This window comes from Chionomys nivalis, chromosome 1 (genome assembly GCF_950005125.1).
Source record: "Chionomys nivalis chromosome 1, mChiNiv1.1, whole genome shotgun sequence".
Classification (NCBI taxonomy): Eukaryota; Metazoa; Chordata; class Mammalia; order Rodentia; family Cricetidae; genus Chionomys; species Chionomys nivalis.
In genome coordinates this window covers 173,674,212-173,702,204 of record NC_080086.1, presented here as the reverse complement: position 1 = coordinate 173,702,204, position 27,993 = coordinate 173,674,212, and the positions used below count along the sequence as shown (strand labels likewise).

Sequence of the window (27,993 nt, the reverse complement as noted above, 5' to 3'; positions counted from 1 at the left end):
TACAGGCCCAGGATCCCATTGCCTGAGCAGGACACTGTCTGTCTCTCTACAACTGTGGCCTGGAGGTTGCTGCTTACCAAGGGTGACGTCTGACCAGATAAGTCCTGGCTGAGGGTATCCTTAACTCAGGGTGGGACAGGGGGCTGCTCCTGACTAGTACTGGGCAGCATGTGAGCTGGTTAGTCGCCAGTAAGCAGGACTGGTGGGCAGGCCTCAGGTGGGATGCAGTGGCCTTCATGTTCCAGCAGGCCCGCAGGACACCGGCAGCCTGGAACACAGGGCCTCACACAGTGGGCTGCCAGTTCCCCTAGGGGTATGTGCTGGTTGAAGCAGGTGCGGGGGCAGGGTGGTCCACACTCATCAAACACAAAGCCACGGTCCGTGGGGCAGCCCACCACTGCAGGCAGAGGAAAGCTGTGTCACAGAGGTCCCCTAGCATCTCTCTGGTTGTTAGGACATTGGGCTATGTCTCCCTGTACCCTCCCTGCCCAGACTTCCGTCTATTGGGCTACCCCTTCTTTCTGAACTGGGCCTTCATTTCACGCAAACTGGTATCACCCCCTTACCACAGAGTGTAGGGCCCCTCCAGACAGGAGTCGCCCCAGCCTGGCGACAGTAGCTGGCATAGGCTTCCAGGACATCACAGAGACAAGCGTCAGCTGAGGTTCCGGGTCCACAAGCACAGAGGTCATACACACAGGCAGCAAAGAAGGGTTCTGGGGGTACCACAGCATGGCAGTGACTGAACGGTGAGGTCTTCAGGAGCCCACACCGGGCATTGGCCTCACGCCTGGCACGGTAACCTACTGCCTGACATGGGTCCACCTCTCGGCCTGCAGAACAGGGCCGGCTAGGACCCAGGCCTTCAGGGACCTACATGGAGAGAGCAACCATGATATGAAAACATCCCTGGCAAAATCTCCCTTTGAGTAGAACATGTCACGCTCCTGTAAACAAAGTCTTACCTACAACCTTAAATGGAACTCATTGGATTGGGGGGGGGGGAATCAAAAGGAAGGCCAGGGGGTGGTGGTGCATGCTTTTAATCCCAGCACTCAGGAGGCAAAGGCATGTGGCTCTCTGTGAGTTCGAGGCCAGCCTGGTCTACAAAGTGAGTTCTAGGACAGGTTCCAAAGCTACACAGAGAAAACCTGTCTCGAAAAACCAAATTAAAAATAAAAAATAAAAAAGACAAGAAAGTAGAAGTGGGGGGCTAGCTGGGAAGAAGAAGGGGATTAGTCGGAACAGGGGAGACCAAGAGAGGGCGATGGGGAAGATAATCAAAATATAGTAAATACATGTATGAAAATGTCAAAATGAAACACATTATTATGTGTACTTAATACATGCTAATGAAAACACATCGTTCAAAGAGCCAAACATAGTGGGGCACACCTGTGATTCTAGAAGTCTGGGGGGGGGGAATCCTGGGCGAGATAGAAAGGTCCGGGCCAACCTGGACAACATACTGGGACTTTGTATCAAAAAAGAGAAAGCAAATGAATCAAGCACTCCCTTTGGGAATATTTGGGAATAGCAAAGGATGGGTTAGGATGGGGCGCAGTTGGGAGTGCTTCTCTCTCACAAAGCCTTTGCTTTGATACTCTGCACCTCAAGGAAAAACCAGGATGGTGCTGCACTTTGGAGACAGAGGCAGGAGGGTTAGTCACACAGTTCACGGCTACACAGAGAGTTCAAGGACAGTCTTCTCAAATCAGAAAAGAAGGAATCAAAAGTGCCCATCGCTCAGGTCTGTGATCCCCATACAATGGAAGCTGGGAGAAGAGGACCACAGGTGAGACAACAAAACAGCAAAGAAAAGCACTGTCCCTCTTTTGAGATAAAATAAGACTAGAGTAGGTAGACCTTGACCTGTTCAAGGTCACACAGCCTGTGAGTAATGAGAGACAGAGCAGGCTTTAGGGATTCAGGAGATAAGGCTTCCAACAGGCCATCCTACCTCTGCTATTAATCGAGACAGGCTTCAAGCCTCCAACTTCCATGAAAACCCCCACATCTGTCTTGGGTCCCTTTTCGCAGCAAGGGCCAGTGCCCAGTTCTTCTAGTGCCCAGACTCCTTGCTCCCAAGTCACTCACCTTCCAGCTGTTCCCAAACACAGCCTCTGTGGCGTGGAGCCTCCCATCTGGACCCTGCAGATCATCCTGGGCAAAGCCATTGAGGTTCCCACAGAGACCACAAGTCCGGCCCCGGTAGGAGCTGGGAACTCTCACCTCCACCTGGGACTGCCCATCCCACAGCACCTGCACGAGAGGCCCGGGACTAGGGATGCGGAAGGAGAGAGACCCCAAGGAGCTCATGTGCTAGTCTGATAGTTTCCCTGCTGCGGGATGAACGGGTGCACATTGCACACCGAAGGGCCACTTCCCTAATCCTGGCCAAACACTGATGGTGGAGAGGCCTGCCCACTATTCCTGGGTGCCGTTCAACTGGGTTTCCGGTGGAACAAACCCACTTCCTGAGATTCACTGTCTCGTGGCCTTAAGGTGATACAATGTAATTAGAGTCTGGATCAAGGGCACAGAAGCATGGGTTTGTCAGTTACGACTCTGGCTGGAAGCAAGAGAGCAAGCCACCTTCCCCCATGAGTTAGCAGAGCCCACAGAGATCACCTTGAACACCTTCATGGCCGCTTCCCTATCCCTATCAACTCCCCACTTTACAGACAGGCAAACTGAGGCCCAGAGAAGGCTGATGACGGCTCAGAGTCTCAGGATATGGAGGGCTGAGCCAAGACTGAAAACAGGCTCGGGACAGAGCCTTTTAAGGATGTAGCTGTGCGTTCTCCCTTCCGCCTCCTCCTTTCACCTGTAGGATGGAGGAAGCATGGGACCCCAGGCCCACCCAGCGTTGCCCTCTAACCACACCTGAAGTCCAGGCTGGGCATGCAGGATCACAGTGTGACCTCGAAGTTCAATGTACAGCAGGGGCTCCTGAAGGAAGGGCAAGGTCACCGTGTGCTGGTCCACCTGGGAAAGAGAGGGAGAAGGGAGGGGCCGTGCTGGGCCAGACAATGAACTGTGCAGGACTGACCTTCCCCCGGTCCTTGGCTCACCACGACTGTCCTGCCCTGCAGCAGCCTCACAGCCACGGTTCCCAACAGCACCGCCACCTCTTGGGTCCAGGCCACACCCCTCCGGCCCCGGTCATCATTAGTCACGTGGACACTATGGGGAGGAAGGGCCTGGGTGCCAGAGGTCAGAGGCGCCAGGTTTAGGCGGCAGAGAGTAGGGAGAAGGGTGCACACCTGAAGTCGTCGCCGTGGCAGTCCTTGGCCAACACGTAACTGCAGCTGCCCTGGAAGTGCAGCAGGCGGCCATCGAAGGTGCGGTAATGGGGGTCCCCGAAGGCCATGCAGGAAGCCGGTCGGGGCAAACAGCGGGGACAGCAGCTGCCGGGGCTCAGGGCAGGAGCCTCATCCTGGCCTCAGACCCAAACACGGTCAGTCACAGGACACTCCCTTGTCAAGTCTCAGCTGTCTCTCATAGTAGTCTGAGCATCCGCCCATCTTCTCTCTGACCCCTTGAACCCAGATTCACTGAGACCGGGTCAGGTCACCCTCTGGTGGTCACTCCCGGAACAGCACCATCCCTGGCTCCACTAATAGCTCATGAAGGCAAGACAAGGCCAAGCCCCCCTCACGGCTCAGGGATGGCAGTGCCCTGTGCACCCCGCTCCTATCACCTTGGACCAAAACACTCACCGAGCCACATGCGAGCTTACTGCAGCGTTGGCTCTGGCATCGCACAGTGCCAGCCAAGCAGGAGCAGCTGGTGCAGGCATCCACGGCCCAGCGTTCCCCAGAGGCTACCCGGCGGCCCTGATGCATGCAAGACTGGGTAGAAACTGAGGGAAAATGAGACAAAGAGGGTCAGTGGCCTACTCAAACACTCCCGTGCCGGTGGAAGGACACACATTTCTCCTTCTTAAGCTGAGTGGCGGAGGATCTCCTTCCCATCTGCCCTGTTGTACGCTCCTATGGGGCAGACAGACGGGATCATCTGTGTCGCCCTTCCTCCGCCGCCACAGCCCTCACCTTGGCGTTGCTCACCCTTAGGCACCTTAGGCACCTCCAGCCAGTCATGAGGACAGGGCAGCTCTTGGCACTCTTAGGTGCCACTCCACACGGCACTATTGCTGAGGGGCTTCCTGCCGGAAGCAAGCCTGCGATTTCCGGGGGCCTTCTGAGGAGGGTCGTAGTTCCATCTGTCCCTCCTGTCTGCCCCCAACAGTGCAGGTGGGAATGAAGCCCAGGTCTCAACTCCTTGCCCAGAACAATGAGGCCACCACTCACACGGCCCATATTTGCTGGCGGATGTTGGACCCTCTTCCCTTGGCACACCCGCCTGTCCCCAGGTCCCATGACAGGTGCAGGTAATGCAAGCGTTGCTAGGATTCTGCCAACCCACCATCCCCCACACTCCTGCCGAGCCCCCCCCCCCCATCAGTCTAAGGAGGAGGAATGCGTTTCCTTTCAGCAATACTCTCCCTTCTTGGAACTCAGCCCCATTCCGCAAGCACCCTGAGGGTGTTCATTTCCTCGGCAAGCCTGGTAACCCTGACAGGAATCAGGCTGATTGGTTATGGAATCCCGGAGATCCAAAATGCCAGTCCCTAGAACCCCCTATTGGGCCAACCCCCAACTGCAAAATGCAATGCCCACAGTGGGCCTGGGGACCACAAGGCCCCTGAAAAACCCTCAGGCTTGAGAAAGCAGGCTTTGTTCCCTACTTCTTCTGCCTCCTGGAGCTCCCCTCCATCCCAGTGGGTACCTTCTCCATTTCCACAAAAGAACGGAAGCTGCATTCCGCCTGCAGACCTCAGGGCACCCATGAATGCCACCCCTTCCCTCCTCCATCCCCAGGCTCCACTCTGGCCACTCACCCTTACACACGGGGCAGCAGACGTCAGCGGGTGTGTGGCGCTCCCACGGGTGACAGCTGAGCTCAGGACAGGTCCGGCGAGTACAGATCCATGTCGGATTCTATTGTGGTCATGTAAATATGATAGAGAGAACACAGCAGGTCTTGTGGAGTCGTGGGGGCAGAGCTGGGAGTAGGGTGTAGGCAGGAGATGACATTCAGGACAACTGTCAGAGTGAGCAAGAGCTCAGGGGTAGCTACGGGGAAGAGGCCAGCCATAGCTCACAGAGCGGGAGAAAGGGGGATCTGGGAGTCCCCACAGCAGGAGGGATCACCTGACATTGGCAGGTATAGCAGGGGTCTGGTGGCATCAGCTCAGTCCCCCGTAGGTCCTCTGTGCAGTTACTCAACGCCTCTGTGAAGGCAAGAATCCAGTGTGGGGTGAAGGGGTCAGGGGACAGAACTGCCATTCAGTTCTCTCCATACAAAGAAAAGTTGGACCTCCTGGGATTTTTTTCTGTTTGTTTGGTTTTGTAGGTGAGCTCAATGAGACAGAGAAAGTGGAATTACTCATGAATTTGCATCTCATCCTTGCCACAGGGGCCATGATAATCCCCACAGCAATGGTGTATCTGCCCTTTACCAAGCCAATTTTAGTACATATGCTGCTGAAGTCCCTTCAGCCCCTTGGGAGAAATCTGCTACTAAAAGGAGTGGGACTGGAAACCCACACAGCATGGCTCCCTCAGCCTGGGGTTACTGAGCATGGAGCACGGCCAAGATGCCTGGCCCATTCTTCTTTGTTCTTTCCCTTCATGTAATCTGGCCAGAGGGGGAGTTAGTGAGGGATCCCAGGTTCTGGCTCCATCACCCCATGAACAAATGAATCTACTCCCGAGTCTCAGTTTTTCATGTGTAAAAAGGGAACTTTTTACGCACTTTTCCTGACTGGGTCACTGTGAAAATTAGATGAGATACAGTTTATGAGAAGCACCGAGTGGTGTGTGATATGCATTAGGTGCTTAATAAAGGAGTCTTTCGTGCAGTTCGTGCTAGCGAGTGCTATAAGAACATCCCGACAGATGGATGCTCTCACAACGTTATGCACGTACTGAATAGCCCCGAGCTGTAGCTTAAATATGATGAGGATGGTGAACTCTGTGTTACCAAAGAGTTGTATGTCTCAAAGAGGACAGAGGGGCAAGCAATCCCCCCCTCCCGGGGAATCCTGTCTGTGTGTAGGAAAATGTGCGCGTGCATAGCCAAGCTGAGCCATCATGTCGCTGATGGCTTCCACAGCAAAGATGGGGAGGCCGAGTACACGCCAAGTCTTAAATCTAGGAAACAACTGTGCTATTTTTCAATATTTAGAATTAAAATATGACTCTCTTTACTTCCACATATCTTTATGAATTCTTTTTTTTTTTTTTTTTTTTTTTTGGTTTTTCGAGACAGGATTTCTCTGTGGTTTTGGAGCCTGTCCTGGAACTAGCTCTTTTAGACCAGGCTGGTCTCGAACTCACAGAGATCCGCCTGCCTCTGCCTCCCGAGTGCTGGGATTAAAGGCGTGCGCCACCACCGCCCGGCTATGAATTCTTACTTGAAGAAAAGAAACAGAACGGCTCTCCCTATCCCTGCTGCTGAGCCATTCAACGTCCCTATGGTATTTGCTTCGCGGCTCCCATAGAGCCAGCCGACAACTGCTACCCTACAGCGCCCCCTGCCGGGCAGGATGTTCCACGAAGCGCACCTGGCAGCAGAGGCCAGCAATTCCTGCCAGCTTCCACTTAGGCGTGGAATAGGCTTCACCCATTTAGGTCAAACAGTACACTTGAGTCTAGAGAGGGCTGAGGCAAAGCGGGGGAGAGCTAGCTGGCTCCTCTAGCATTTCTCCAGGGGTGCAGCCCTGCCCGCCTAGTTTATCGCCCCCTTCGCCTAGGACTCACCGGCGCAGGTGGGGCAACAGTGCCGGGGCCCAGGGGGTAGACGCTGGCTTGGTGGGCAGCCCACCAGAACGGGGCACTGCCGCCGGCGACAGTGAAGGCTGGGAGGTCTCCCAGGCTGCAGCTACAAGAAGAATGAATGAGGAGAGAGAGATGAGTCCAAAGTCGTGGCAGCTGAGCTGCCCCTGGGCACCAGGATTCCCAAGGGTGTCTGCTGCACCCTCGTCTTCAGGTAGTGTGGGCATGTCACCTAGCTCTTAATCTGGAGATGATGCCCCTTGGGGCTTGAACCATCACGTGACCTCTAAACCTTCTGCTCTCTTCAACATCCTCCCCACTCCACTGCCTGTCTTCATACCCATAAACCGTTCATCACTTTTGTTTCTGGCGATAGGGTCTCATGAAACCCAGCCTGGCCTCAAACTGGATATGTAGCCAACCCCGACTTTGAATTCCTGGCCCTCCTGCCTCTACCTCCCCAGTGCTAGGATAACCAACATATGCCACCACGCCCTATGTATGTGGTACTTAGGACTGAACCCAGGGATTTGTGCATACCAGGCCAGCACTTTACCAACTGAACTACATCGCAGCCCTCACCACTACTGCTAAAGTAGAGAGTAAACACTTCCCATGTGGGCTGCTCGCTGAACACCACCACCTCAAAGACCAGGTCCATCGACAGCTTCCCCACTTGGACCCTGTGCTCTGCCTAAATCCAGACCTGGTCCCGCTGACCAAGCTCAGCTTCTGTCCTGGGCCCAGGGACACACTCTGTCTGATTGCCATGGTTCTGCTCCATCAAGCAGTCAGTCCCAAACCCTGCCCTCTCCTACCTCACAGATGCAGACTTCACAGGGGTCTGTCGCAGGCTGGAAGCTCTCCCCAGGCTCGTACTTCCGACCCTCATGCTCACAGCCTTGGGGACAAGAACAGAGGAGAATGAGGAACCTTCAGGCTGACTGCGATGTCAAGAGGGGGGCTCCTCCACGCCCCAGCTCTTGTCCCTCGCCCTGGGGCTGAGGAGTGTACAAGAATGAAGGCCACTGCTCCTGGAGTCCCCTCATACCCACCGCTGCCACCCAGCCCAGCACTAAAGCAGGGAGGTGCTCACCACCTGCCCAGTGCTCCCTCCCACACCAGGTTCCAAGTACCAGAACACCGAGGGCAGCAGTCACCGGCCTCCTGCTGGGGCTGGATGCAGGCGCTGGCACACTGGACTTGGGCACAGGTGACGACGCCCTTGTGACACATGCAGACGGAGCAGGGGCTGTTGGCAGGCACCCAGCTACTACCTTCAGGATGCTCCTCCCCATGAGCGAGGCAGCCTGGGTCCCAGGCAGGCAGGTATAAGCTTCGAGTCCAAGATCTGGCTATCTGCACCCCTCCCATCCCACCTGTGGTCAGCAAGACATGGAGGTGGATGGGGCTGTGGCATGGAGATGGCAGGGATGTGGCATGGATATGGGTCAGGACAGAGTGCATGTCTACAGTGGTGCAGGGAGTCGTTTGTGTGTTTGATCAAGTTGCAGGCAGCAGGCGCTATTAATGAAAGCCCATCGGGCAACACTGACATGAACATGGGATGAATCGCCCTATGCACCCAGGATATCTCTCCAAGCCTCAGTCTTCTCCCATATCCAGTGGGGATCATGTCTGTCCTGACTTGTTTACAAGGCAAGGGATGCTGAGGGGGTTCTGGGTTGGCTACATAGGGTGGGGTGAGAGGCAGCAGACTGCCTGAGAAAGGCTGGGATTCTGGAGCCAGAGACCGGAATGTGCAGCTTGACCTTGCGACCTGAGAGCTGAGTGGCCAGGAAATTTAGGTCACCTTTTTGTGTCTCTGTTTTTCATCCTCAAAACATGAGAGGAAGGGGACCAGGGAGACGGTTTAGCCAACAAATCCACTGGCCACCAAGCTGGACAACCTGAGCTGGGTCCCTGGGACCCATGTGGTAAAATGGGGGTAAAAAGATCCCCATGAGCTGTCCTCTGATCTCCATGTGCAGGCTGTGATGGGCTCCCCAAACAAAATAAATGAACAAATGTAATAAAAAGTAGGAATGAGGGGCTGGAGAGATGGCTCAGTGGTTAAGAGCATTGTCTGCCCTTCCAAAGGTCCTGAGTTCAATTCCCGGCACCACATGGTGGCTCACAACCATCTGTGATGAGGTCTGGTGCCCTCTTCTGGCCTGCAGACATATGCACAGACAGAATATTGTATACATAATAAATAAATTTAAAAAAAAAAGTAGGAATGAGGACAGCATATCCAAATAAGATAGCTGTGCTTTTAAAGTGAGGTGAGTGTGTGTGTTTGTGTGTGTGTGTGTGTGTGAGAGAGAGAGAATCTTTTACCTGTAATAAATGTTCTAATAAATGTTATTTTTTTTAAATATTTTATTTATTTATTATGTATACAATATTCTGTGTGTTTGCCTGCAGGCCAGAAGAGGGCATAAGATCTCATTTTTAGATGGTTGTGAGCCACCATGTGGTTGCTGGGAATTGAACTCAGGACCTCTGGAAGAACAGGCAGTGCTCTTAACCACTGAGCCATCTCTCCAGCCCTAATAAATGTTATTAATCGTGATTATTATTACTACTGAAATAGACAGGAATCTAGCCTGCCACTAAGAGTATGTTGGTCCAGGAGAGGAAAGGCTAAATGTGGATTAGGGGGACAGCCAAGAACAGAGGCACGGTGGGGGTGAAGGAAAGGTTATAGGATCAGGGGCTGAAGTGTGGGTACAAGGTCGGGTATACCTGCGCATTGAGGACAACAGCTCCCTGGCTCTGTGACCTGAAGCAAGCAGGGCAAGGGCGGGCACCGAAGCCTCGTACAGCTGACCTGGCCGGCCTGCGGGCAGGAGATGCAGGGTCAGGGGCGTGCCATGCAGGCTTGGACCCAGAAGCATGGGCCGCCCTGGCTCAGCCTTGCTTCTACATACCCAACAGCGGCAGTGCTCGCAGCTGCCCTCGGGTCCCTCAAACTCCTCCCCATCTTGGTACTCCCGACCCTGAGAGAGGCAGCCTATGGGAGACACACATTCTGTGGGGAGTGGGTCTACCTGGCAGAAGGAGAGGGAAGGAGGAGGGGACAGGTGCCAGGCACACAGAAAGATGGTGGCAATCTATGCTCACTGCGACAAACAGGGCAGAAGCAGGGGCCTGGGGAAGGCTGTGTGCAGAGAGCCGGAGGACATGGTTTCTTCTGGCAGTGCATAGAGCCATCCTGGATGAGAGATCACAGTGTTACTTGGACTTCCACGTCACCTTCCAATCAGACGGCACTACAATCCTGGCAGGTACCCTGCTGAGCTTATCAAGCCCGAGCCCCTCTTCCCTGGCAGACGAGACCTGACCCCACTTTCGTCTCATCGAATATCACAAGCAAAATATGTTTATTGCTGCCTAAATGCAGACAACCCGTCCCAGGCCAGGAAGAAAGATAAGGGATGAGAAGATGCCAAGACCCCAAAGATTCCCTTCACCTGGCAGGTGCAGAGGGAGCAGGTAGGGTCAAGAGGATCAGGAAGGGTCTCTCCAAGAGCAGCAGTGATCCCATGGTACAGGCATCCTGGCAGAGTGGGGAATGGGACAGGTGGGCCACTGTCAACAGAGCCCTCCGCTGTCACGTGCACACGTGCACACATTCCACACACACACACACACACACAGCTTAGCTAGAGCTAGTAAGGCAGAGAGGGGCGGGGAGGGGAGGGAAGAGGTGCAGGGGAAGCTATTATCAGGATATCAGATTTTGCACAGAGATTTGCATGCATGAAGAAGCTGTGGGAACAGTGGATGTGAAATGGAGATGAAAGGCCTAGGAGAACATCCTGCCTCCATGGGAGAGGACAAGGTGGCATAGGCCAGCTGGATAGGTGACCAGCTGGGTTGGGTCAGAGGAGGTGGGTTAGAAAAGCTGCCCATCCTGGTTGGTGACTGGGGGCAATGGGAACCACTAGGCTGCTTTCGAGAGGGTGACATTTTAAGTAGGCAGCGAAACAATTTAAGAGATAGGAAAGTTTAGAACACAAAGGACCAGTTGGTGAGGCGACAGTGGGAACAGAGAGGAGGGCAGATCATGCGTATGGGGATTCTGGGAGTAAGAGAATCTCTGTGTGTCTATCTCAGGGGGTTCAACTGTATGCAAACCTCCCGCCCACTGGTGCTTAGCCCCAGGGAACCCCAGCAGGAGTAAGGGAGTGAGGCGGGTAGCTCATACCCTGGCAGGTTGGACAGCAGTGCTCAGGTACAATGAGCGGGTGGCTGCAGGCTGGAGGCTCACAGGGCTGGCGGGTGCAAGTCACAAAGCCTCCAAGGCAGGTGCACAGGTTGCAGGGTTCCCGAGGATCTGGAAATTCCTGGCTGCTCAGATAGGATACCCCCAGATACTCACAGCCTATCAGAGATGGGAACCGAATAGGAAGGCAGAGAAGGGAGAGAGGAAAGCAGTCATTCCCTGAGCTTGACCGGGCAGGAGGCCAGAATCTCCAAGACCTGGCACCTGGGGGCTTTGGGGTGAGGCTGGGTCCAGGCTCTAGTAAAGGAGCCTTGACCGACGGGGTGGGGTTTGGACTGGCCAAAGGGCAGGTTTTCTCCCCTGCGCCCTGCAAGAAATACTAGTATCCAGCCGGGCCATGGTGGCGCACGCCTTTACTCCCAGCACTTGGGAGGCAGAGGCAGGCGGATCTCTGTGAGTTCGAGACCAGCCTGGTCTACAGAGCTAGTTCCAGGACAGGCTCCAAAACCACAGAGAAAACCCTATCTCGAAAAACCAAAACCAAAAAAGAAAAAAAAGAGAAAAAGAAAAGAAATACTAGTATCCATCTATAAGGAAAACACACAAGCTCTGAGACAGGGTTAGATGCTCAGCAGGCCCCACTGCTAGAAGGCTCCAGTTCTCCCAGACTAGAGTTGGGGAAGCAGTGATGTAGATTCAAGTTAGCCCCATTCCAATCTACGTCAACACAGGTTGATTAAGGAGGGAGACCTGTACTCCTCTATGACATTTTGCTTGCATCCCTTAAAAAGGGGAGTAGTGGGGGTGATTCAGAAGTTAAGACCACTTGTTGTTCTTGCAGGAGACTGGGGTTCAATTCCCAGCACCCACATGGCTTGTGATCATCTGTAACTCCAGTTCCAGGGGGTCTGACGCCCTCTTCTGCCTTCTGAGGCCATTAAGCACACACATGGCACACAGGCATACATGCAGCCAAAACACTCATACACACAAACTAAATAAACCTAACAAACAAGCAACCAACAAGAAAAACCTAACGAGGTGAACAGGGTGTAACAGCACATGCCTATAATCCCAGCATCTGCCAAGTGGACGATCAGGAGTTCAAGAGCAGCCTCAGCTACACATAGAGGGGAGGCAAGAGAGGTGGCTCAGTGGCTAAGGATAGGTTTGCAGTGTGCACAAGGACCTGAGTTCAACTCCCAGTACCCAAGTAAAAAAAGCCAAACAGGGTGGCCACACACCTATAACCCCAGCTCAGCGGGGACAGAGTATACACATATATGCTATTATGTATGTATGTATAGATAATAGATGATAGGGAGATGATAGATATCTAGATAGATAGATAGATAGATAGATAGATAGATAGATAGATAGATAGATGTTTTTTGAAACAGCACATTGCTGAGGTTGGCCTTGAACTTCTGATCTTACTGTCTAGATCATCTCAGTCCTAGGATTACAGGCATGGGCCACCACATGCAGGCAGAATTTAACAGTATTGTGCTTTGGGGGGGCGGAGTTCAAGACAGGGTTTCTCTGTGTAACAGTCCTGGCTGTCCTGGAACTTGCTTTGTAGATCAGGCTGGCTTCAAACTCACTGAGACCTCCCAAGTGCTGGTGGGATTAACGGCATGCACCAGCACCATGCGACAACAGTATTGTCCTTTAATTGTGTTCATTTTCATGGTAATCTGTTCATGACAAGCCTAATTTTCTCATTTAATCCATCTAGGAGGTTGGTGAGATGGCTCTTGCCAACGTGCCTGGTGACATGAGTTCAGTCCCTGGGAATGGGTGGAAAGAGAAATGACTCTCAACACTTAGCTGTCCTCTGACCTCCAGCTGCATAAACTTAACCAGTATGTTCATTTGAAGAAAAGGACTGGGGCTGGAGAGATGGCTCAGAGGTTAAGAGCACTGTCTGCTCTTCCGGAGGTCCTGAGTTCAATTCCCAGCAACCACATGTTGGCTCACAACCATCTATGAGATCTGGTGCCCTCTTCTGGCCTGCAAGTATACATGCAAGCAGAACACTAAATATGTAATAAATAAAGATTAAAAAAAAAGAAAAGGACTAAATAAATAAATAAAATTACATTTGGTAGAAGATGTTAAAATAGATTGGGCTTGCTGATTAGCGCCTGTAATCCCAACATTTGGGAGGCGGAGGAAGGAGGAGCAGGGCAAAGGTCATCCTCTGCTATACAGCAAACTGGTGGCCACCATGGGATACATGAGACCCTGTCTCAAAAAGTAAAGAGTGCTAAGATAATACAAGAGTGACGAGGAGGGAGAATTTCTCTGACAGGAGTTAAAGCTTAGGCACGATGGGATTTGGTAATTTGCCCAAATTCATGCTCTTAGATTGTTTCAAGCTCAGGAAAAAAGCATAGAATTTTGTTGTTTGTTTTTCGAAATAAGGTTTCTCTGTGTAACTCTCAGTGGCTGGCCTTGAACTCAGAGATCCGCCTGCTCAGCCTTAGGGTGCTGGAACTAAAGTCCCGCGTCACCACCGCGCTTTCTTTCTTCTTACAGTAGAAATTGTTTTACTCTTTTGATCGACTTTGGGGCAGTGAAGAGGAGGCTGGCTCGGCTCTCTCATCAGCACCCCCTCCGAGTCCCAGCAGGGTGTGTCCTGTTTTTCCCAATCCCCAACTCACCATCACAGGTAGGGCAGCAGTCTTCCCTGGCGGGGAAGGGACACTGTGCAGGGGCACAAGCCCGGGGCTCGCAGTTGACGCTGCCCTCCCAGCAGAGGCACACGTGGCACGTGGTGCTAGGAGACGGGAAGCGCTCTCCACTGGCAAACTCCTTCCCCTGGTACAGGCAGCCTAAGAGGGAAGAGCACGGACTGGGGGAACGTGGTGGCTGGTGGCCAGACCCTGATATTGGGACTTTGTCCTTACATTCTTATTAAAGTTCCCAGGTAGGAGAGACCGCCCGCCCAAGAAAGGAGGACCTCTGGAGGCATATTCTAAGAGCAGGGACACCGAGGCTGGGCGACGGGTAGCCGATGGCAAAACGGGATCGGGGGGGGGGGTGTGCCACCCGGATCGATACCATCACAGGAGGGGCAGCAGGGGCCCCGGCGCGGGTGGGTGCAGGGTGCTGGCGGGCAGGGCAGTCGCTGGCAGGACACCGAGCCGTCCAGGCAGAGGCAGCGGCTGCAGGGGTCTCCCGGTGGGAAGAAGTGCTCCTGGTGGCGGGCGGGAACCGCATCCCCTGACCGTGGGCAGCCAGCCGGGACATCTGCGAGAGAGTGTGTCACGTGGCACGAGGGGGCAGGAGGAACCGCGGGGAGGGACTGCCTTGGGAACGTTGCCTACCTACCACGGCACTGCGGGCAGCACTCTCCCGGAGGCAGGACTGGCTCGGGACAGGACAGCGGCGGACAGCGACGCGCCAGGCACTGTACGTTGCCGCTCTGAGGATGGACAGAAATATGAAATCAAGTCGGATTAGTGCGAAGTGATCCCCAACCTTTACACACACTCCCTTTGACTCCGGGTCACACACTCACCAGACAGTGACACAGGCGACACGGGTCAGTGGGGTGAGGGAAGTCCGCTCCGTTGGGGTACTCTTTCCCACCAAAGGCACAGCCTAAAGAGGGGGCAGCTATGGGCCGCTGTCTACAGGGCTTAAGTACCTGTTGGGGAGTTCTCCATGCCATGTGCATCCATTCCCCAACCTCGCGACCTCACCTTTGCAGTCTGTCCTGCAGCAGGTGCTGGGCAGAGGGTGACCACAGGGGGCGCTGGGGCAGGCACGAGGCTGGCAGCGAGCTTGGCCTTCCTGACAATGGCACTCTCGGCAGGGGTCTCTTGGATGAGGGAAGCGCTCTCCATCCACAAACACCTGTGTCTCCAAGACGCAGTCTGGGTGGCAGACAGTGGAGAAAGGTGTGTCGGCAGAGGGTGACAGGGCTAGGTGCCACCTGAAGCCTCTCCAGTTCTCCCAGAACCCAGAGCCACCAATCAGGGAGAGGAGGATGGGAGCTACGGGTAGCAATGTATATCTCTCTCACTAGTGTGAAAAGTCTGAGTCCCTTTACTTGCAGATGGAGATGGGTGTGTGTCTCTGGGGGTGCTGAGTAGAGCTTACACTAGTGTGTGCCTAGGACACATATCCATGCACACAGGATCATGCCCCATGCACGCACCCGCACTGCAGAAACCTGTGCTACCTGGGCTACTGAGAAGAAATGTAGGGTCACTGAGAAGGGTGGTCTGATAACACAAAAAGGTAGCAAGTCTCTCTTTTCCTTCCAGCCTTGCCCTTGTGAGTTCCAAAATCAGCTCCGAAAGCCCTGGCTTTGGAAGATATCTGTTGGTCCCATCCAGCTGTGTGACAATGGAGTCCGGATCTCCAGACCAGTCAGACACAATAAACACATACCTGGACACTTGGGACAGCACTGGCCCGGTCCAATTTGAGGCTTGGCACAAGTCGTGGAAGGACAGTTGACCAATGAGCACCTCACAGTCCCGTCCTGGGAGCAGGGAATGGACAATGGGAGAGGGCCCAGGAGGGGCTTTGCAGGGCAGCTTTAAGCCCAGGAATGTACCTCACAGTGGCAGGCATGACAGGGGTTGTCCACATCTGTGAAGTTCTGCCCATTGGCATACACGAGGCCATGGTAGGTGCAGCTCTCACAGCTGGGGCAGCAGGCACCTAAGTGGGGCAGGCTGGTCAGGGTGGGCTGGTCAAAGCCAAAGAGGAAAGATGAGATCTGGCGGGACACTCACCAGGTGGCTGGGTAGGATGTTGGCAGGGTATTGGGGAGCAAAGCACAGCCCTGCACACAGGCACCCCATCTTGGCAGGAACAGGTGGTGCAAGGCTGTCCATCTGGTTCCCACTGGATCCCCTCAGCAAACTCCTCACCATTGAGCACACAGGCTACAGCAAGGGAAGGGGACCTGTCACCATGGCAATCTAAATAGCCTCATCCATCCTTGTCCTTCCTAGTCCAGGGGGACCCTGGTTTGCAAATCCACCATAGCCTCCTTACTGGCAGTCACTCCCCAGAACATACACAGACACACCTGAGCAGAGCTGAGGGCCAGAGGCAGACCGAGTACAGGGGGCGACCGGGCAGTCCTGTTCCTCACAGGATACGTCACCAGCCTAGGAAGAGGGTCGAGTGAGCGGCCCTTAAGGAAGGACACAGAACTGGGCAGAAGGTAGGCACACTCACCTGGCAGGAGCACCGGAGGCAGCGGCCATTCTCTTGGAGGGTGAAGGTGTCCTCGCTCTGATAGTCATGTCCCTGGTATTGACAGCCTGGACAGGAGGACAGACAGGGGTCTGGGGAACAGGACTAGTGGCTGAGCAGGAGGCATCATACCATTCCAAGGCATATCATCCCACCCTGAGGAAGATCACCTAGGCAAGTCCTCCAGGAGGCCCTGCCTGCCTCCACCACACACACCACAGAGTGTGTGCCGTGAGAGTGAGGTGAGAGGGGGTAGGAGCATAGGTGCGAGGAAGGCAAAGCTCACCATCATCCTGAGCCTGTCCCTAGCTGGTGCCTGCCCCTGGCACTCACCATCACACACAGGGCAGCACTGCCCAGGAATCCTGCCCGGATATCTGCAGGGTGCAGGCGGGCAGGGTAGAGGCTCACACTGGACACTCCCATTCTGCCAACAGGGCCCAGTCAGCAGGGAACAGGCCCTGAAGCCAGGCCCTCCCTGCCAGGCAGACATACTCACAGCACAGCGGCAACTGGAGCAGGGGTCCTGGGAGCCCACGGGCTCCCCACTGCTGTGCTCCCGCCCATTTAGGAAACAGCCTGTTGGGAAACTGTGCTCAGATGCTTCTCAGGGCAAACTCAGTACCTCAGACCCCCAGTCCAGACCGTCACAGGTAACTCATGCTGGGCCTCTGCTCCACTCCTGACTCACCATCACACACTGGGCAGCAGGTGCCCGGAAGGGGCCTGGCGGGGTACGGACACAGGCTGGCACACTCCTGCTGGCGGCACTGGATCTGGCCCTCCTAGCAAGGGTAGGCAAAGGAGAGATCCCCGTCGCAGGGTTCAGCCAAGAAACAGAAATGGCATTAGAAGTCTCTATGGGATGAAATGCGCCCCCCCCCCCCCAGATTCGTACATTGATGCCTCAGAATATGGTTGGTCTCTTTGGGAAACAGAGTTAGTGAAGATGTAGTCAGTTAATGAGGTATTACTGGAGTAGGTTGTCCCCTAGCCCACTATGACTTAGCATCCGTATATAAAGAAGAACTCAAGACACACAGAGGGAGAATGCCCAGATGAAGCCAGATCTGGATGCTGCGGCTGACTCAGCCGTTAGAGCGCTCAGTGCTATTGCAGAGGAAGCAGGCAGCCCCAGCGGCTCAAGGGGTCTGTTGCCGACAGTCTTCATGGGGGCTGCACTCACACACACAAACCCACACTCAGACACGTGTGTATTCGCACAGTTAAAAAAGAAAAACAAGGCCAGCTGTAGTGCGCACGCCTTTAACCCCAGCACCTGAGAGGCAGAGGCAGGCAGATCTCTGTGAGTTCAAGGCCAGTCTGGTCAATCTAGTGAGACTTTCAAAAAAAAATTTTTTTTGACAAGTGAAAAATAAATCTAAAATCTTAAGAAAAAAAAATACTTGGATGCCATAAGAGCCACAGAATGGCAACAATGATGAGAAGCCAGGAAAGGCATAAAAAAAATTCCCTTTCATAGCCATTGAAGCAATCAAATCTGCCACACCTTGGTCTTGGACCTCAGGTCTCCAGAAGCATGGAGTATATTTCTGTCGTTTGAAGTGGCTTAGTGTGTAGTCCTCAGTTACTGAGGCCCTAGGTAGCTAGTACAGACATACAACCTAGCATGTCACTTAGCTACCTGTGACTCAGTCTGTCTTTCTGAAAAAAAAAAAAAAATAGATGACCATAGTCCGCCGCTCAGAGGCTTGTGGGTTAAAATGAAAAGTGTGGGCGGGCCTCTACCTCAGGACGCCGGTACTTTCGACTGCGCCCTTTACCGATTCCTAGGGTGTCTTTCCCTACATCTCCCTCCTCACCCGCTCCCCAAGGCCTAGGCGAACAGCACCCTCACCCATGAACTTCTAGATCCAAGCAGCCGAAGAACAAGGTAACTCGAGCCACTGAACCCACGCAAACTTTTTTCAAGATCAACTTTTAGAACTCAAAAGGAAACAGAGAAAATTAAAATTTCATATTGTAATCTACTTACCCATCACAACATATGACCAACACAGAGTATTCGAGATATTTCGCATTCCTTTCACTCCTAATATCCCTCTCTTGTCTTTTTGTGGGTTTTTTGTTTGTTTTGTGTGTGTTTGTTTGCTTGTTTTGAGGAAGGATAGTTGAGACAAGGTCTACTAACTACGTAACCTGTGCTGTCCACATATTCATGATCTTCCTGCTTCAGCCTCCTGAGATTTGGGATCACAGGCAGGTGCAACCACTTCCAGACAGGGTCTTACTACGTAGCCCAGGCTAGCCTCAAATTCATAAATTTCCTGTCTCTGCCTCCTAAGTGCTGAGATGAGATGAAAGGCATTTGCCACCACATCTAGCCCAGAGCCGTTCTGGCCAGCCACATCTTAAGAGTTCTGGTGTTGGGCTGGAGAGATGGCTCAGCGGTTAAGAGCATTGCCTGCTTTCCAAAGGTCCTGAGTTCAATTCAAAGCAACCACATGGTGGCTCACAACCATCTGTAATAAGGTCTGGTGCCCTCTTCTGGCCTGCAGGCATACACACAGATAGAATATTGTATACATAACAAATAAATATTTTTTAAAAAAGAGTTCTGGTGTCACAGGATTGGCTACTGCCTAGTCCAACTGTATTCCTCTCTCTCTGGTGCTCTGACCACCCAGTGTGTCCTGCCCTATTGGCTCTCCTCCCACCTATGAACTTCTTGAGCTAAAATTACCAGCCTGCTGAACAGAGCAGGAGAACAGGCAAGCCCACCAGGTCACATGCTCACAGGGCCCACAATACAATCGTCTCTATCTCTGCATCTTTTCAGTGCCCCCGGATGTGGCCGGTGGAATAAAATCAAGAATCCAGCAGGCCCGATGGCAGGGCAGGGTGAGGGACAAGCCAAGGGCGCCTCAGGACTCACCAGGCACTGGCAGATGCGGCAGGGGTCTCCAGGAGTGGTCCACTCTTGGCCATGGTCCCTGTGAGAGTTACCTTCTGTGCAGCCCGGGGCTAGGGACGGAGAGTGGCAATAATGGGAATCTTCCTGGACCCCATCTTGCCTTCCTCTCTCCGCTCCTCTCATGCTCCTACCTCTGTCTAGACCGGTGGTTTTCAACCTTGCTAACTCTGTGGCCCTTCAATACAATCCTTGTATTGTGATAACCCCAACCACAAAATTATTTTCATTTCTACTTCTTTAGCTGTAATTTTGCTACCGTTACAAATCATAATATAAATATTTTTGGAGATAGAGGCTTGCCAATGGGGTCGCAACCCACATGTTGAGAACCACTGGTCTAGACTCTCAGGGACTCTCAGTGCCCCAGACAGGGTGAGGTCCTCATTGCTCCTCAGCTTGCTCGTCCATGCCTTCCCTAGACAGCACAGCATACCCTCAGTTAGTGAGGACTCCCCTGGAATGCCCTCCCTTCCGCGGTCAGATGGACTAAGCAGACAATAGTCACTTATTATACAATACCAGAAGGTACATCAGGTGCACCTTACAAATGGAAAACAAACGGAGAAATAACGGCTTAGAGTCGCGTAATCACTAAGAGACAATGGAAAAATGTGAATTCGGGTATTGACGATCCAGAGTATGATTGGCCTGGCATTGCTTGTCCACTGATCAGACATCAGTCTAGAAGGAAGGGCTCTGGAGTCGAGAAAGTGTGACACCCTGCTGAGGACTCTATAAAGAAAGAGTCATAGAAACTGGAAAGATGGCTTGGCATTTTGAGGGCACTGATTTCTCTTCCAGAGGACCTGAGTTTGATCCCCCGCACCCTCCACAGGCACTGCATACACATGGCGCACAGATGTACGTGCACCCATATACGTTAAATAAATACATGAATAAATGAATGGGTAATGGGCTCTCACCTTGGCAGACTGGGCAGCAGTGTCCAGGCCTCAGGACTGGCTCAGGGCAAGGGCTTGGCAGGCACTTCACAGGCACACAACGGACCAAGCTCCTCTACAATGGACAATGTCTGTAAAACCCCTGGGTGTGACTTTCCACAGGTTCAAGGTGGGCCGGTGTTTAGCAGCAATGGCACCAAGTTCAGACGGCATGGACAAGGCTAACAGTGGCGGACACAGCAGGGTGGGACAGAGATGGCCCAAGCAAGCAGGCCTGGGCAAGGGCTATAGCGACTCACCAGGCAAGAGCACTGGAGGCAGGGGTTGGAACTGGACAAGAAGCTGGCCCCTTCCTCATGACGCTGTCCTTCATACTCACAGCCTGGAAGGTTGTTGGCCAGGATGGCAAGGGTCACTAGAGAGCAGGGTAGGTGGGCAGCACCCAAGAGAAGGCATGGCCCCAAGCAGGTGTGGATCCATGGAGGCTGAGGGGACCCATGGGTAAGAACAGGGAGTCACCTGGACGGCAGACGGGGCAGCATTCCCCAGGTGGGGTGAGGGTCTCCAGGCAGTTGAGCTCAGAGCATGAGGGACCTCGGCATTGTACAGCTCCTGCCTGCAGAGCAGACATCAAGTCCTCCCCGGAACTCTCTCCACCGTCCATGCTGGGGTACCCTGCAGGCCTCAAGGCCTAGCAGGCTTCAACTGAGATGCTCAGAGGCAAGGCCAGGCCTCGGGTAACGCAGAGCAGTGGGGCGGGGGGACATAAACATTGGTGGGGGTTATACCCTAATTCTCTTACCTGGCCAGTGGAGAGGACATTGGTCTCTGGATGTCACATTTCAACAGCCCTGTGGCCCCCAGAGCAGCCTTCAGAACCAGGCATGGATCCCCAAGTAGGAGACCCAGATGCTTGGGGCGACATCAAAAGCTGGACCGCCTATTTTTATATTTCCTCCATCTTTCCAGCAAGCGGCAGTCAAGGGTCTGACTCTGACAGTGTGCTGGCTTTATTTATAACGGGTGGAGGAGGGTGTCCTGAAAGGTGAGCCCATTGCCCCCTCCTCCAAGCCTGTGCCACACAGGACACAATCATCAAAGGCTCTTGTCATATGGAGTAGCAGTGGCCCCAAGTCACCATGTACCCTGAAAGCTCTCTGTGTGTGTCCATGGCTTTGAATTATACAGTTTGGGGCATGAGGAGAAGACTGCTGGGGCTCTAAAGCAATGTCTCGTTTATGCTCATCAAATACACCAAGCTAGCCCCAGAGTCCCTTTAAAGTCCACCAACTCCCAGGACTTCAGCCTTGGTCTCTATCCTGGGGCTGGCTGGAGTCCTTGTCCCCTCCCTAACTGACCACCAGCTGGGATGCCTCTCCTAGTAGGATACTAGACAAAGAACAGGTGGCTCAGTTACAGTGGAATTCCAGAGAAGTGACACTGGACAGCCTGGCCTGGTGATGCAGGTCTGTCATTCCAGCTACTCTGGAGGCCGAAGCAGAAGGATCAAAAGTTCAAGACTCGCCTGGGCTGTAGAATGAATCCAAGGCCAGCCTGAGCAACTCAGCAATGAACTCAAAAGAAGCAAGAGAGTGAGCAAAGACCATGGCAAAGAGGTCTGTGAATATAGATTAGTGTGGAAGTGCTTGCCTCACATGTAGAATGCTCTTGGTTTAATTACCAGTCACACACACACACACACACACATACAATGTGGTGGCTCACACTTGTAATCCTGGCACTCAGCCTGAGTCAGAAAGATTGCTCTGAGTTGAGCCCAGTTTGGGCTACCCAGTAAGTTTCAGGCTAAAGCCAAGTATGGTGGAGGTACATTTAGAATTTGGGAGGAGGAGACATAAGGATCAGGATCTCAAGGCCAGCCTCAGCAACATTAAACAGTCTAAAAAAAACAAAAACAAGAACAAAAAAACAAGAACAGAGAGTATGTCCTGAATACTGTATGGTGTATACTGTATATATTTAAATCATGTGTTTTTTGAAATTCAAATTTTGCAAAGACTAATCAAAGAAGAAACAATGAACTTGGGAGGCAGAGGCAGGAGGAGCCCTGTCACTTTGTGATCAGCCCGCTCTACATAGCGAGTTCCAGACCAGACATGGCTACATGTGAGACTCCGTCTCAAAACAATAAAACTCCCACAGAGTCACGGCCTCCGTCCTCCCAGCTCTTCTCAAGCCTCTGCCATCGCTGCCTTTCTAGTTTCCCGTCTGACCTCTCTTATTCCATGGGATCTAACTAGTCACTGTCTCCTGCCTGTTCTGTAGGAACAGCCCCTGCCTGCAGCCCACTGCCCTCTCTGACCCTGTGTAACAGCCTTCCAGCTGGTCTCCGCACCCCTTCCATACCAGGGGGATATTCCTAACACTCTTTGGCTCTGTGGACTCCAGTGGAATCCCACCGCCATAGAAGGAAATCCAAACTGCGGAAAGGGCAGTATCCTGGCTCTTCTGGCCTTCCTAGACTGTCAGTCCTCAGTACCTGAATACAGAGGGCTCGCTCTCAAGCCTTCCTGTTTCTAGTGCAATTCCACCAGGCACCTCTGGGGGCCCAACAAGTATGTGGAGATTGAGCTCCAGAAAGTAGAACCAATGGAAATCCCAAGGACGAGAGTCCCGGCAGGAGAGGCAGACAGCCGCCAGAACAACCAGCACAGCATGTCAGTGACAGGTGGCTAGAGAGAGGCAGACAGGACACAGGGACAGGTCTGGGATATCTAGGTGGGTCTCAAGCACTCACCAGACAGTGGCAGGTGGTGCAGGCGTCTGGGGAGAAGGTCTCCCCATGACCGTAAGACTGGCCATTGTGGCTGCAGCCTGAGGTGGAGACAGTAATGTCATTTGGGACCCTAGTGCCTTCTCCAGGCCCCCAAAGAGCTGCAGTGGGTGGACGAGGTGATACTGACCGTGGCAGTGGGGCAGGCTGGGCTGGGGGACACAGTGTGCAGTCCCATCACGGCACACACAGGTCGTGCAGACATCAGGCTCCCAGCGAGAGCCTTCAGGACAGGTGCGCTGCAGCCCGCAGCACTGGGGGGCAGCGGAGCAACAGTCACGAGACTCCAGTCGCAGCACCCTGGCTTGCAGGTCCCTGTTCTGGGGAAACAGAGTGGAGGGGCAGGCTCAGCTCAGCTCCCATCATAGACAATTCCTTAAGGATTGTAAAATGGAGAAACTGAGGCAGAATGAGGGTTCCTGAGCAGAGGTGGGTGCCCGTCCATCAGTATGTTTCAGGGAAAGTAAAACTATGGTTTGGATAGAGGAACTATGGATTTCTTCCCTGTACTAATAATTAAAGAATAATTTGGAGTGGGGACAAACCCTAGCTGGTGGTTACATGTTATGAAGCCTAGTCTGGTCGTACACTTATGCCTCAGTCTCTCAGGTGCTGGGATTACAGGCATACATCAGCTTGCCTGGCTTTTAAAGACCCCACTACCCATGACAGCCTTCTCTAGTGGTGTCTTATGCCTTCGCAGTATCCCATTCTCTGACAAACACATGAGGGAATATGTAAACCTGAATCAAAAACACATACCCTGGCCGGGCGGTGGTGGCGCACGCCTTTAATCCCAGCACTTGGGAGGCAGAGGCAGGCGGATCTCTGTGAGTTCGAGACCAGCCTGGTCTACAAGAGCTAGTTCCAGGACAGGCTCCAAAAAACTACAGAGAAACCCTCTCTCGAAAAACCAGAAAAAAAAAAAAAAAAAAAAAAAAAAACCACATACCCTGGAGGCACCACATTCCGAAAGAGGTATTAGGACCAGTCAGACAAGAACCTCTCTCTGTGCACTTATGACAGAATTCTTTTTTTTTTTTTTTTTTTTTTGGTTTTTTTCGAGACAGGGTTTCTCTGTGGTTTTGGAGCCTATCCTGGAACTAGCTCTTGTAGACCAGGCTGGTCTCAAACTCACAGAGATCCACCTGCCTCTGCCTCCCGAGTGCTGGGATTAAAGGCGTGCGCCACCACCGCCCGGCTTATGACAGAATTCTAAGGGCTGGTGATATACACCTTAGTGGCACAGCCCTTGCCTAGACCGTGTGAGGACCTGGGTTCAGTCTCAAGCACTGTCAAAACAATAACCAATGGGCAAAATAAGGGCAAGAGGATGGCTCAATGGTCACAAAGCTGGCTGCTCATGCAGAGGACCTGGGCTTGGTTCCCAGTCCCCACGTAATGGTCCGTAATTCCAGTTCAAGAAACCCAACTCCCTCTTCTGGCCTTGACGAGCAACAGGCACATGCATGCTGCACATATAAACATGTGAATAAACACCCATACGTGTAAAATAAAAATAGATCTTAAAAATAACAACAAAGGCTGGTCATGATGGTGCACGCCTTTAACCCCACACTCGGGAGGCAGAGGCAGGTGGATCTCTGTGAGTTCAAGGTCAGCCTGGGCTACCTAATGTGTTCCAGGACAGCCAGGGTTATGTAGAGAGACTCTGTCTCAAACAAAATGAAACAAACAAAACCTACTGTTTTCGTGTCCTTGGGTCCTCTAAACTCAATCCTTTCTTTTTCCCCAAAACGCAAAGTGCATCCTACCCCATCCCTGCCAGCCTGCCTCCACAGTACCTGCTTCCTGAGGTCAGTCACCTCGGCTTCCAGCCGCTCCAGCCTCTCCTCCAGGGGGCACCATTGCTGTTGGTGGGCCCCAGCAGGGACCAAAGAGCGGGAGGGTGCCTGCTGTTGATAGTCCAGAATGTCCGCAAGCCTCGGGCGCTCTCGCTCTCTGGAGACCTCCCCACCTAAAGGGCGCAAGAAGCCAGCTTGGCAGCAGTTGGGAAGGTCTCCTGGGTTCTGGCCTCTAGAGCACGCATGCACCCCACTGCGTCCCACATCCGTGGGAGGAGACACGGTCTGTGAAGGTGCTGGAGTGGAAGCAAGCAGGGAAGACCACGACAGCAGAAACGCACGGAGACAGAAACCCTGAGAGCACCGGAGTAGCCTAGTTCAGTCTCCAGAAGGGACAGAGAGCAGCATCCAGACCAAGGCCTCCCTGAAGCCTACTCTGACTCTGCGGGGATCCTTTGGCACGGAGCTGGGGAGTCCGGACCATCCATCCATTGTGGGCCAGAGATAGCTTGGAGACCTGACATGTTATGTTTGATCAAGGGTCCAGCACAGGCTGAATTGCAAGGGAGGGTGTTGGACATGTGCAAGAAGGGCTCTTTAAATATTTGGAGGTCTGGTATGTGTGTGTGCGCGCGCACATGTGTGCAGATGTGCGTGTGCACACGTGCACGTGTGCATGAATGATGTGTGTGTGCACACGCACATGCTCACACATGCCCCCACTCATCTATACCTGTCAGTAAAGGAACTGCTTTGGGAAAAGGTGCTCCTCACCCCACTGTTTATAAGTGTGTGTCAGAAGCACAGGAGGCCCCATATTGGATGAGGTGGGCTCTGGAAAGCAGAACCTAGCTCTGCTGTTCTGGCAAGGCCCCCAGTAGATGCGGCACAGTGAAGACAGCCTGTTCCTGGTTCCAGATAACATATGTCCAGGAAGGAGGAATGTGCCTCAGAGCCTAGGCCTGGAGAGGGGCACAGCCACGTTCCCCTCAGCTCATCCCCCCCTAAGCCGGGAAGGTAAAGGCAAAGGCCACTTCCCACAGACATCCAGAGAATGGAAGGGAGTGGAGGCTCCCCAGAAGAGGTGACAAAGGATGCTGAAAGTGGCTGGCCTTTCTTTCCCATAGCGGCAACTCAACCAGGACCAGCTGGAATAACCGAAAGCCTTTTTCCCAGGGACACTAGACCTGTGAGGCAGAGGGGCATCACCTCCTTCTTTCTTGACCACCCCCTGGGGAGGGGGCATTCCAGTCCAATATCTACCCATGGCTCAGTTAGTGCCACCCCAACTCACTCAGCTACCTAAGGCAGAAACCCGGGACTCAGCACCACCCTTCTGTACCCCTCTTAATCCCCACCAGTTCCCCGGTTTCCCAGCTGTCCCATAACCAGCCCATCCTTTCTTCACCAACATGAAGGGTGTTCGTGGAAGGGTCTCAGTATCTGAATCCCTCCACCCAAACATGACCTCCTCCAGCTCCGCTACTCCCACAGACCCAGCACTCCAGCCTGCTCCTCCGGTTCAGCTTAAGCAGGCACAGCAGAGGGGGGTCAAGGAAGAGAGACCTGGGCGGGGGGTTGTCCTCTGGTCCACTGGAATCCCCAGCTGAAAACAGGGCCAGTCACTTTCCTGGAAGATCTGCAGAAAATCCTCCTGGAAGTGGCACGAGCCTGGCTGCACCCCAGAAACTGAATTCTGGTTCCCCCTCAGCCTTCTCCTACCCTGTTCCTGCAGAGACCATACATTCGTGCAAGCCCCAAAGGCTACACAGTCTGACAGGACAAAGTCAGTTCCCACAGAGAGCGTTCCCCCCTTCCCCCTCCCCTTCTCTCAATAGAAATAATTAACTTCAGACACCCAGATACCAGGACAGCCTCTGCTTCATTGTTGCTCAGGACTCCTTGGCTGGGACGGCAGGAGGACCTGGCCCAGTGCAGAAACCCCTGCCTGGCCGCCCCTCCCCCACTCTGCTCGCCCACCGACGGGGAGTACGGAGAGAGAGCACTGAGGCCGGCCGGGGACAAGTTACTCAGGCGGGGCTAGAGAAAAGGTCTAGCCCCGTCTGACGGATTGCCGGGCCGAGCCAGAAGTGGGGGCACACCCTGGACGCCCCGACTCACCGCACGCGGCCAGCACCAGACTCCCGAGCTGCAGGAGCAGAGGTAGCAGCACCGCCCCGGCCCCCGCCATGCTCTCTCCTCCCGCCTTGCTGTGGGTCGGTGCTCGGCGGGCGCTGCGGGAGGCGGGGTGCGGAGACTCAAGCCGCCGCCCACCCAGTCTTTGTTCAGGGAGGGCCCAGCAACTCTCCGCCCCTTGGTGCCTGCTCCCCTACACCACCAAGGGCTGGCTTCTTACCCCCGGGGGCCCCTGCGGGTCCTGACCCATAACAGTCTTCCAAACTCCGCAGGAAGCTGGGCGCAGAGTTGAGGGGTCAGGGCCAGCCATCTCCCTGCCCTTTGGGACTACTCATCCTTCAAGGGTTCTGAGTAACTTTTCTTCCTCTACCTCATGGGGATTATAAGAACAGCAGGCTCAGCTGGGTTCAAAACCTTCAGCAAGGGGCTGGAGAGAAGGCACTGTGGTTAAGGGACCTTGCTACTCTTGTGTAGGACCCGGGTTTGGTTCCCAATACTCACATGAATGCCCAGAGTCTGTAATTCTAATTCCAGGGAATCCAATTAGTAACTTCCCCAACACCAGGCAATACGCCCATGCAGGCAAAACACCTCATACATATAAAATAAAATAAAATAAATAAATATTACTCTATCCTAATCCCTATGTAGTCAATTCCCCATGCTTGTAAATAACCTTTAAATTCCCTCAGTGCCTGTGCTTTTTTAAAGCAGTGAAATCCACTGTCCACTTAAAACTGTACAGTGAAGAACAAGCCAAGTCTCTTAGATGAAGAATCTCGGGGGCTGGGATACAGGAAGCCTGGGTGTAAAGTGGGGGGGCACACACCCCCAATCCTGGGTGTAAAGCGGTGTGGGGGCACACACCCATAATCCTGGGTATAAAGCGGTGTGGGGGCACATACCCACGATCCTGGGTGTAAAGCGGTGTGGGGGCACACACCCACAATCCCAGCTTTCCCAGTTGAAGCAAGATGATCATAGGTTTCAACGCTACACAGCAAGTTTGAGGCCTGCCTGGGATACATTGAACAAAACACACACACACACACACACACACACACACACTTGAAATGGGGAGAGGAATCGAGGGGAGTGGTTGACAGATGGTTGACGGTCACTTTC

General features: G+C 53.4%; 1 protein-coding gene across 1 annotated transcript; it reads right to left on the bottom strand.

Moving 5' to 3' along the window:
• Positions 1 to 26,923, bottom strand: Kcp (kielin cysteine rich BMP regulator). The gene is made up of 38 exons (XM_057776913.1): positions 26,854 to 26,923; positions 24,733 to 24,905; positions 23,058 to 23,247; positions 22,892 to 22,968; positions 20,653 to 20,749; positions 20,433 to 20,515; positions 20,155 to 20,248; positions 19,193 to 19,281; positions 16,988 to 17,081; positions 16,796 to 16,875; positions 16,630 to 16,723; positions 16,279 to 16,364; positions 16,127 to 16,208; positions 15,828 to 15,980; positions 15,647 to 15,753; positions 15,478 to 15,571; positions 14,784 to 14,957; positions 14,600 to 14,682; positions 14,410 to 14,503; positions 14,140 to 14,328; positions 13,740 to 13,910; positions 11,056 to 11,232; positions 10,319 to 10,404; positions 9,969 to 10,059; positions 9,776 to 9,858; positions 9,591 to 9,684; positions 7,979 to 8,152; positions 7,661 to 7,743; positions 6,828 to 6,948; positions 5,217 to 5,296; positions 4,904 to 5,003; positions 3,723 to 3,865; positions 3,267 to 3,439; positions 3,075 to 3,186; positions 2,887 to 2,988; positions 2,098 to 2,262; positions 567 to 873; positions 1 to 397 (listed from the first exon to the last, which is right to left on the bottom strand). The coding sequence occupies exons 1-38, from the start codon at positions 26,921 to 26,923 to the stop codon at positions 180 to 182; spliced, it is 4,683 nt and encodes a 1,560-aa protein (XP_057632896.1). The 3' UTR covers positions 1 to 179.
• Positions 26,924 to 27,993: the final 1,070 nt, after the last annotated feature.

Excerpts from the sequence above, each read along its gene's own strand:
- Kcp (XM_057776913.1), bottom strand. The coding sequence starts at position 26,923 with ATGGCGGGGGCCGGGGCGGTGCTGCTACCTCTGCTCCTGCAGCTCGGG. Across the intron at positions 3,866-4,903 it reads CTGCTGCCCCGTGTGTAAGG|TTTCTACCCAGTCTTGCATG; the intron begins GTGAGTGGCCAG and ends ATTTTCCCTCAG. Across the intron at positions 398-566 it reads GAGGGGCCCTACACTCTGTG|TGGTGGGCTGCCCCACGGAC; the intron begins GTAAGGGGGTGA and ends CTCTGCCTGCAG.